Source organism: Pteropus vampyrus, unplaced genomic scaffold, assembly GCF_000151845.1.
Source record: "Pteropus vampyrus isolate Shadow unplaced genomic scaffold, Pvam_2.0 Scaffold170, whole genome shotgun sequence".
NCBI lineage: Eukaryota > Metazoa > Chordata > Mammalia > Chiroptera > Pteropodidae > Pteropus > Pteropus vampyrus.
Genome location: NW_011888951.1, coordinates 2,056,353 through 2,066,693, shown reverse-complemented (window position 1 = coordinate 2,066,693; position 10,341 = coordinate 2,056,353). Strand labels below are relative to the sequence as shown.

The window sequence follows — 10,341 nt, the reverse complement described above, 5'->3', positions numbered from 1 at the left end:
CCTACTGTGTCCCAGATCCCAGAAATCATGCAGGCCATCTATGTGCAGCTGAGCCACATCCAGGAGCCACGGGCCCGCGAGGTGGCCCTGCTGCCCGTCTCTCTCCTGGCCAGCTCCTTCATGACCGAGGTCGTCGTGGCCCTGCTCATGTGCCCCCTCCCACTGGACAGGTACCAAACGAGGAGGGTTGTCAGCCACCACATCTCAGAGGGTTGAAGCAGCCCTGACCCTGGCCTGGGACTCCCTCCTTCTGCTCAGAGAAGCCCCTTGCCCTCCCAGATGTCCCCTCTTCCATGATCTGTGATGTTTATGACTACCGTTAAGCATGTCCTGAACACTGCTAGGTATCATTGCTCAGCATTAATAGTACAAGAACCCCATTCTACAGATGAGGAAACCGAGGCTCAGGGGGAGTTTCTTACTCTAGGCACCCACTGAGCAAGCAACAGAACGAGGGTCTAAACTCAGATCAGACCAACTCCAAGCCCAATGCACTTTAATAATGCCGTAGAAAGATGGCCTGAGTGACAGTCCTGACTCTGCCTTCAGCTGCTGTGTGATTATTGGTAGCCTGCTTGCTCTCTCTGGGCTTCAGTTTTCCCCCATAGTGAAAGGAGGACATAATCCCTGTATTCCCGCCCCAGATGGGTGATCATGAAAGTAATGCAGCCAGCTGTGCCCAGCATCTGCCTGGGCCTGGGCCTGCGCAGGAGAATGTGCCATATTTTCAGCATTCAGGGAGCTGGTGGTCTGATGGGCAGAGGGGACTGTGGCCAGATGGTGAGTTTGTGAGCAGGAGAGACCAGTCTGACTGTTCCAGCCTCGCAGCCCAGGAAACGCTCCCACGCTTTTGAATGAATAAAGCAAGGCAGAAAGCATGTGATCCACATACTAAAATGGTTGGCTGAGAGGGACTGTAAAAGAATTGTGCAGAACCGTGCAAATGGGTGTGCTTCTAATAAGGAGAGTTGGTGTCATTCATGGGAGCCAAGGACAGCAGTGGGGGTGGTAAGGGCCAGGGTGACATATCCTCGTTCTCCCACCTACAAGAATTTAACCCTTTCTGGCCACACTGCCCACCATGGTGTTTTCTTCTTGGAGCCACTTAACATTCAGCCCCACAAGGCTGTTGGGGCCACATTCGACGTCAGAGTTGCTCAGGATACAGCACAGGGCAGTGTCAAGAGCTCCTCTTTGCAGGAATCCTTGTAGCTGCCCACGAAGCCTGCCAGACAGAGCTGGGACAAAATTTAAGGAGGCCCTCATCTTAGATGCCACACCTGCACTTGCATGAGCCTGAGATTGAGGGCCTGCTTAAATTTCGTGCCCTGGATGCTTCACTTTCTTCACCCTAGTCTTGGTCCTAGGTCCATGAGTTGATCTCTTGGGCTTCCCAGGTGAAAGGTGTAGGAGCTACCCTGGCTTAAATGGCTCAGGCCCCACAGGAACTTATATCTCTTAAAATAAATAACTCTACAGACTTTGCTTCCAGGGTCCCCACAGGGATAAGCCAAGTCACAAGAGTCACTGCACCCCAGGAAACTCAATGCTATACTGTTCCCATTGGTTATTATAGTTAATTTATAGTTTCTCCCAGCCCAGATGCAATTTATCAATTGGGTCATTTTCACCATGAGCAATGTTGCCTAGCAACATAGTTGACATACTATCTTTATCAGGTTTCCAGGGGAACAGAGCTGGAAAGTTAAGGGAAGGTTCAAAGGCTCATGCAGAAGGGGAAAAGTGTTTGGTTAACCCCATAGTGCACTGGCCTCTCAGTGCCTTCAATTCCATGTGATAAGAGTGCCTGCAGGCTGGTGTCACCTAGCACAGGTGCCTTCCCTTGTAGGTGTATTGCCTTCTAAGGGACTGGAGTGGGGGCTTCTTGATATTATGTGACAAATGCAAGATCCAAGCCCTAAAGAGTTCCTTGGCATAGGGGAGGGAAAACAAACTTTGGAGACATGAGGCCTGATCACTTCTTGACAATACAGCTCATTAGCTGTGTAGTCTTTAACTGGTGATTTCACTTCTCTGAGCCTCAACTCTGCAAAATAGGAGTAGCAACCCACATGAAGGTCATTGTGAGAATTTGGTGACCTTGAATGTCTTGAATTTCTTGTTCACATATGTATCCCCAGAGATTTGCCTAGTGCCTGACAGACAGCAGATGCTCAGTATTTGCTAAAGTAATAAATAGTATGTAAAGCACGTGGTATAATACCTGGGAAATAGGGTTTTTAATCATTGTTAGCCCCCTGCCTCTTAGGTAGTATTTTCTGGACCATTCCAGGAATTTGTTGACATGCCCATAGATGCCATTTCAATGGCATCTTCCCTTCTCCTTCCCAAAACCATTGGGAGGCAGGGTGAGCCCACTGGCCTGGTCTCTACTAAACATCCCCTCCCCGGCTTCCAGCAATGGAGCAGAGATGTGGAGGCAGCTGATACTGCGCAAGCCCAGCTGTGATGTCCGAGACCTCCTGGACCTGCTTCTGACCAGCCTGAAAGAGAAGCCTGTCACCAAGAAGGGCCGGGCCTCCATCGTGCCCCTAGCGGTAAGACCTGCCCACCTACCATGTCACACTGCTCCATCCTGCCCTCCTTCCTCACTCCTGCTGAGCTCATGACACCCAGCTTCCAGTACTCTGCTCTGCCAGCGGCTAGCTAGTTGGCCTTAGACAAGTCTCTGTCTCTAGGCTTTTATTTGTGATCCACTGGACGACAACTGTACTGCTATTTACAATGACAGCAGAAGCCTGGGGTAGTGGAAACGGAATGACCTAGACTCATAGACCTTAGTCTGAGAACTGGCTGGCTTTGCTACATTACTCTTTTGTGACCTGAGCAAGTCACTTCACCTCTCTGAGGCTCGAGCTCTGCATCTATAAATGGAAAGAGTAATATCTACCTCGTATGGTGGTTGTAAAGATTAAATGAGATAACTCATTCCTTCATTTAGGCAACACAAAATATTTAAGTGCTCTTCCTTCCAGTTGAGCTCTGACTGGGAACACCGAGGGAAAGGGCTCTGACTGCGGGAAGGTGACTGGCTAGAAAGATGGATTTCTCTGCCTCTATCCCACCACCCTCGTCTAAGCCAGCTGGTTAATACCTCTGCTCATCTGCCTGCTTTCGCTCCTCCTCCTCCATTCTGTACCTCAGCCAAAAAAATTTTGAGAAATGCACATCCGCTCTTTCAACTCTCTCATTGGCTTCCCATTGCCCTTGAGTAGTAACACAGGGCTTTACCTGAGCTGCAAGACTCTGCACCCCTCACCAGCTTCACCAGACTCCCTGGTTCTCTTGCTTGCTTGGCTCCAGCCTCCCTGGTCTTTGTTAGAACGTCGTTCATGCCATGCTATCTACCGTCACAGGGCTTTTGCATATCTTATTCTTTCTGCCTAAACTGTTCTCTACCAAGTTAACATCTACTCATCCCTCAGCTCTCATCTCAAGTATCACTTCCTCAGGGAAGCCCTCCCTGATTTCCTTGACCAGATTAAATCTGTGCATATTATACTTTGCTTCCCCTACTTTATCTTGGGAGAGTTTATCCAAGTTGTGACTTGACAATAGCAGAGGGGGTCATTTTAATAATATGTGACCTGCATGAAGACAGTGCCTGAGCCTGTTTTGTTCACCATGATATCCCCAATATCTAACACACAACCAGCACATAGTAGACACTCAAAAAAATTTTGTTGAACTGATTCATTCAACAAATATTTATTGAGCAACTACTCTGTACCAGACACGCTCAAAGGTTCTGGGGATCCAACAGAGAGCAAGACGTTCTGATGGAAGGAAGCAAATAAACAAAGATATGGGGGATGGAGGAGCAAGTTGTATTACCCCTTACAGAGGAAGATACTTCTGCTCAGCAACAGTCTATGTCTCGCCCAAGGTCACATAGCTAGTGAGTGGTGGTGCCAGGACTCACACCCAGATCTCCTACCTCTGAATCCCGGGTTTCACTACCGGATCTCTCTGCCTCTCTCCCCCAGCACCCACACCTTCCCTGATTTGTACATTTATCCAATCCTCCACCAATCAGTGTGTATTTTTAAGTCCCTCATTTTGCTTCTTTTTCAATAAGCATAGTTCGAGCACAGATACAACCTGGACTAAATTTTATCTTATGGTATTTATTAATAAACCATTTGAGCAAGACTTAGCCAAGAGCAGAGCCTTATGGCATACCACTAGAGACTTTTCTCTACACCACAGACTGTGTCTTTGGGTGCAGTCATTAGCTTTGGGCTACTGAAAAATGTAAAGGCTTTGAATCAGGCTTATCTTAGCTTTGCCACCATCTGACTATATAACCTTGGTCAATCATTTCCCCCTCTTTAGCCTTGGTCTTTAAATCTGTAAAATGGGTAGTAATAATGCCTGCCTTGTCTGTCTTACCTGTTGAGAAAAGTGAGATAGTGTATGCGAAAGGGATTCCTAAGCTGTAAAGTACAAATACATGCCATTTATTGTTATCCTTCAGCCCATATTATGTCACTCATTTCCATGGGAACAGGCTGTGGGTTCTTCCATTTCACAATTAAATGCTTTTCCTTCAGGCCAGCAACATGGGGTCTTGGTGGCACAGATCTTGACCATTTCTTTTTCTTTTTTTTTTTAGGTGAGGCAACCCTTGGTTGACCTCGCAGATTGCAAGTACCTTGTCAGCTTATGATCCTTTAATATTTTTATTTTTTACGACTACAGCACCTGGTCTTCCTAGGCTGTCTCCCATCCAAGTACTAACCACGCACGACCCTGCTTAGCTTCCGAGATCAGACGGGATCGGGCTTGTTCAGGGTAGTATGGCCGTAGACTCAACCATTTCTTTATAAAGCATTCTCCTTTCCCCCTTATTCAATCTCCTCTACACCTGTGGGGCTAGCTGTAAGAGGACCAGTAAGCCCACTTTAGGGAAGATGAATCTGATGCTCAAAGAGGGGCGGGTAGTGATGGAGCCAGAATGAGCCATTAGGTCTGTGACCCCAGCCTGTCATCATCCCCTGCTCCCTCATTGTCTTCTTGCTAGTTAGGGAGGACCTGATGTGCTGAGTGTGTGTGAGAGTTGGGCCCAGGCCAAGGCCAGAGCTGGACTGGCAAGTAGAGAAGTTGGGCGAGAACAAAAATGGGTCCTGAGGACCCTGGTGGACCAAATACCAACAAAACCAAGTTCCCGGGACTTGGGAGGACTTGTGTGGGAGCCATGGTCTGGAGGGACAGGGGTATGGGATGAGTGAGTGTGGAGTGACAGAGTGCAGGACTGATCCTCCTTGGCTCCTGATGAAGATGGGGGCTGCTGGCCACTAGTCTGAAGCCAGACTAGTTCAATGGCCTAAAGGAAAGAGGCAACTGCTGCCTCTCGTGGCCTGTGTTATGAGTGAGGAAGAGGCAGGGCATGCTGCAGCTGGCATCTGAAACACTGGTTCAAGTCCCAGCTCTGCTCCTGAGAGGCTGGGTGACGTCAGGTAAGTCCCGTCATCCCTCTGAGCTTGTTTCTTCACCCACACAGTGGGATTGAGATTCTTGAACCCACAAGAGGTGGGACGGGATCCCTCCACCACGATTCTTTCAGGGGTGTGTTAATGGCATAGAGGTGGGCTGCAATTATTTTTCTGGGTCAGGACTCACCCAGAGAGCCAGGAGCTGGGGTGCAGGGGGACAGGGCGATGTGGATCTGGACTTTTCCAGGCTGGGCCAGAGAAGAGCAAAGATCCAGGTCTGACCTTTAGAGAGGCAGTCCATCCCCTGCCAGGGGCGCTGAGATGATGGGCCAGGACATCCCACCAGCCTCCCTTCTGCCTGCAGGCAGCCAGTGGCCTGTGTGAGCTCCTGTCCGTCAACAGCTGCGTGGGCCGAGTGAGGCGCATCTACCCCCAGCTGCTCCTGGCCCTGCTCATTCAGGTCCATTATCACATCAACCTCAGTCTGCCTGGACGTGTGACTTCCCACAAGGACTCCAAGAAGGACGCACAGCCCTCTGTCTTTGTACCTGTGTGGTATGCTCCCTGGGCAGGGTAGGGCTACCCCCAAGGGACCGTTTGAAAGTCTTTCGGGCAATCTATCAATAGTAATAGAAATTAGCTTCGGGACTAGAAGAGAAAACAAAAGTACATTTTTATGAGAGAGAGCCAGTAATCTGTTCAACAACTATTTGTGAGCATTTGCTGTGTGTGTCAGACTCCGCTTAGCGCTGGGCTGCAGGAGCGAATCAGCCCTCCCCAGGAGCTCACCATTTCGTTTTCCTCCTCACTCGCAGAGATATTATTTGAATTAGGCCCAATCATTCAATTTTAAATTATTAATCAAAATATGTAATATATGCACATGGTAAAAATCTCAAAAGACATTAAAAGTGAGTCTGCTTTCCTCCACTTACCTCAGTTAACCTCCCCAAAAGAACTGGGTTCTTTTGTGCCCTTCCAGAGGTGATGTAGGCAGAAATAAGCGCATGTTTATATTCTCTATTTTTACACTAATTGTAGTAAACCTTACACAGTTATACATTTTTGCTTTTAGCATATACTATATCTTAGAGATCATTACATATAGAACTGCCTCATTATTTTTAACAGCCACATAATATTCCTATGTAAAGAATTCCACCGTACCATAATTTATTTAACCAGGGTCCTCTTTATTTAGGCGCTTTGCTGCCCTTGGTAATTACAAACAACGCTGCAGTGAGTTTGCCCGTTTGTATGTACGTATGCGCACAGGTGATTGTATGTATTGGATAGATTCCTGAAAGTAGAATGGTTGTATCAAAAGGTTTCTGCATTTAAATATGAAGGTGGAAAAAAGGGACATGTGGTGGAAAGAGTTCTTGACCGGAGAGTGATGAAAGGGGAAATGGAATGCATCCTAAAGTGTCCAATTTGCCAAATTGTTTCCCTCAGGGGGCACTGCCACCAGCAGTGTGTGGGAATGACTGTTTCCTCACACCTTTGTTAGTATGATGTTGTATAAAACATTTTCATCTTTGCCAATCCGAAAGTTGGAAAAAATGTATTTTGCTGTAATTTTAGTTTGCATTTCTCTTATCATGAGCGAGGTTGAGCTTGAAATGCCGTTGTGTTTCCTTTTCTGTGAGTCGCCTGTTCTTGTTCTTTGCCCAATTTTATATTGGGCCTTGGGGAATTTTTCTTATTAATTTATAAGAGCTCTTTATATATTCAGGATATTGTTTGTCCTTTGTATTTCAGTTTGCCACTTAGCCTGCAACTATTCCATGGTCTTTTGCCATTCAGAAATTTTAAATTTTTATGTAGTCCAGTTTGTTAATCTCTTCCTTTTTGGTTCTATTGCGCGTTATGAGGGGCAGAGGACAAGCAGTTGTATAACTGGACTTAAAGTCAGAACACCTTGGATTGTGTCCTGGTTCCATCACTTAGAGCTTTGTACTTTTGGGTAAGCTAATTTAATCTATTGGCAACTTGGTTCTCTTGCCTATGAAATGGGGTAAGCGATTCCTATCCCACAGGTGTGTTGTAAGGACCAAATAGGATCGTATCACAGCATGCCACACCGATGCCAAGGCTGTGGCACCAATTCTGATTTCCTTGGCACTCGTAGGTGCTACCCTGAGAGTGTCACCCCTGACTCATAAAGCTGGTGGGTTCTGGGGAAAACAAAACCAGAGAAAAGTGGAGGGAGCACTGGAGGAGGGGGAGGAGGAACACGTGATGGAAAAATTCTCAGCTGTTGGTGATGAAGGGTTGGAGAGCTTCACTCAGCTGAGTCCCCGCACAAGGGAGCTGGAAGAAAGACTGAGTGTCCATCCTCACCTCTTGTTTACAGGAAGTAGCCTGGGACAGAAGAAGCAGAAAAAGCAGAGGCAGGCAAACGCTATGCTAAAGGGGACCAGAAAAGACATGAGGTGGTACTTGGGAGTAGTGGGCTGAATGGTGGCCCCCAAAATTATGTCTGCCTGGAACCTATGACCTTATTTGGAAAAAGAGTCTTTTGAGATATAATTAAGTATCTTGAGATGAGATCATCCTGATTAAGCAGGTAGGCCCTAAATTCAATGACAAATGTCCTTATAAGAAGAGAAAGACACACACAGGGAGGGAAGGACAAGTGAAGAGAGGCAGAGATTGGAATGATGCAGCTACAAGCCAAGGAATGCCAGGAGCCACCAGAAGCTGGAAGAGGATACTCCCCTAGACCTTCGGAGGGAGCGTGGCCTCGTTGACACCTGGATTTTGGACTTCTGGTGTCCAGAACTGTGAAAGAACAAATTTCAATTGTTTTAAGCCACCAAGTATGTGGTAATTTGTTACAGCAGCCACAAGAAACTGAGACACTCAGGTACAGAACCCGAGTGGGTCCTCAGTGCTCCAGACTCTGGTGGTGGAATGGGAAAACTTAAGGAAGCCGCCAAGTGCACAGAAATCGTCACACCCTCCTGTGAGGAGAGATGGGTGCAGGTGAAAGGCATGGACATCAGCCCCGGTTATGCCAACTTGGGTTTGAAGAGAGAGGTGCAGAGTCCTGCTAGACTAGACACCACAGATACAGCCTGACAGCACATCCCGCGAAGTCTAGCTTCTGTGCCCTACAGCAGCCTCAGGCTTTGAAGCAGTATTTGACCCTGGTTTCCCCATCTCAGTGAAGGGACAGGCAACTCCCATTCCGCTTCGATGGAAAAAGCTGAGGACATTCAGGAAGGTGAAGCTTGCAGAGAGGGTGTTTGGGGATCCAAAGGAGACCTCCCACCAGCCCCTGCAGCTTCCTCCCAATGGTGTCTTTTGCAGAGCAGAAAGGTTCTTGTTTGGGCTTTTACAGGTGCATCTTTGGGAGTGAGGTGAGGAGGAAGGGATATGCGGAGGGTCATTTTTGTTAAACTTTGGAGCCTGATTGAGGAAATGATGGAACAGCGGAGGAGACAAACTATTAAAGGTGCAGCTCTGTGTTCAGAAGATTTGACCTAAGTCTACATTCCTTGTTGGCTGCACAGCTGAGGACTGGGGGTCTGGGTAAAAGCTGTGACTGTGAAACCTCTAAGTCAGGTTGTTCTCTGTGGAACTCCTGAATCCTGAGCTCAATGCTGTCCCCAACCCAGTCAGTGAGAAGGTGATCAACTGCCCCTGGACACAGGAACAGGGGAGGGTGGTCAAGTCATAGCGGAGAGCATGCACGGGCGGCTCATTCTGTTTTAGTTAAAGGTGCTAATGCTTAAAGTGGAGGTTATAACCTTCCTTCTTCAAATGAAAACATATAAATTACAGCTTAGCTATTCAGCCAGTGCTTGAAGTTTCAGAGGCAAAGGAAGGTAGAGGGATGGGAGAGGTGGGTAGGATGAGGCCCAGTCTCTTAGGGTGGACAATACCTAGAGCCTGCCACCCTCTTTTCTCTGTGTGTATGTGTGTGTGTGTGTGTGTGTGGTGTGTGTGTGTGTGTGTGTGTGTGTGTGTGTGTGTGTGTGTGTTTAACTTCAAACCCTGGAGGCACTGCCAGTAGGGAGCTGTCATTGGCAGCACATGTTACAAAGAATCAGCACTAAGGTTGTATGGCTCAGGAGATCGAATTTTCACATTAGATTAATATTCATTACAAAACCAAAAACATGACAATTAAGAGCAAATTCCTGAACATTACTGAGTTCCAAAATGCTTTGATGCTTTGTCTTGAATCATAAGAACCACTAGTTCCCGGTATCTCTGAGGTGTGTCCATATAACTGCATCATAAACTCTTAAAGAAAGAGTTTAGGTTTCTGGAAAATTTTGTTTAAATGTAAACCTTATTCCACACATTGTCAGTTTTTATTTTATGTATGTGTATATGTATATATGTGTGTATGTATATGCATATGTGTGTATATGTATATGTATAGTGTGTACATATACATATACACACATATGCATATACACATACACATATACACATCTATACATATACATATACACACATATACACATACAAACATATATACATATATATACATATACACACTGTACATATATATACACATACACATATACATGTACATGTACATGTACATGTGCATGTGCATGTACATATACACACATACACATATGCATACATATATATATACCTGGGAACACCCAGTGCTGTACCGGGCACACAGTAGGATGGCAATCCATGGCAGTGCTCCCTTCCTCCTCCCTCACAGTAAGGCTTCTCAAGCTCAGCCAGGCACTTCAAAAGCACGGAGGCTGAGGTCCCAGCCTGGTGAGTCTGGCAGTTGTACAAGCTCCCTGGAGACTTTTGCTGTGCATCTAGATTTGAGAATCACTCCTTAAGTGTCCTGAGGAGATGAAGGACCCAAGGTTGGACAGGAGACTGTGTCCTAATGAGCACA

General features: G+C 46.9%; 1 protein-coding gene and 1 pseudogene across 1 annotated transcript in view; one reads left to right on the top strand and one right to left on the bottom strand.

Moving 5' to 3' along the window:
• MROH7 (maestro heat like repeat family member 7) overlaps positions 1-10,341 on the top strand; it is a 39,571-nt gene that overhangs the window by 14,529 nt on the left and 14,701 nt on the right. Inside the window, exons 9-11 of the mRNA XM_011370513.2 lie at positions 16-170; positions 2,420-2,558; positions 5,821-6,011. Of these exons, the coding sequence (XP_011368815.1) occupies positions 16-170; positions 2,420-2,558; positions 5,821-6,011 (485 nt within the window). The remainder of the gene's footprint in view (positions 1-15; positions 171-2,419; positions 2,559-5,820; positions 6,012-10,341) is intronic.
• Positions 4,714-4,832, bottom strand: LOC111745941 (annotated as a pseudogene).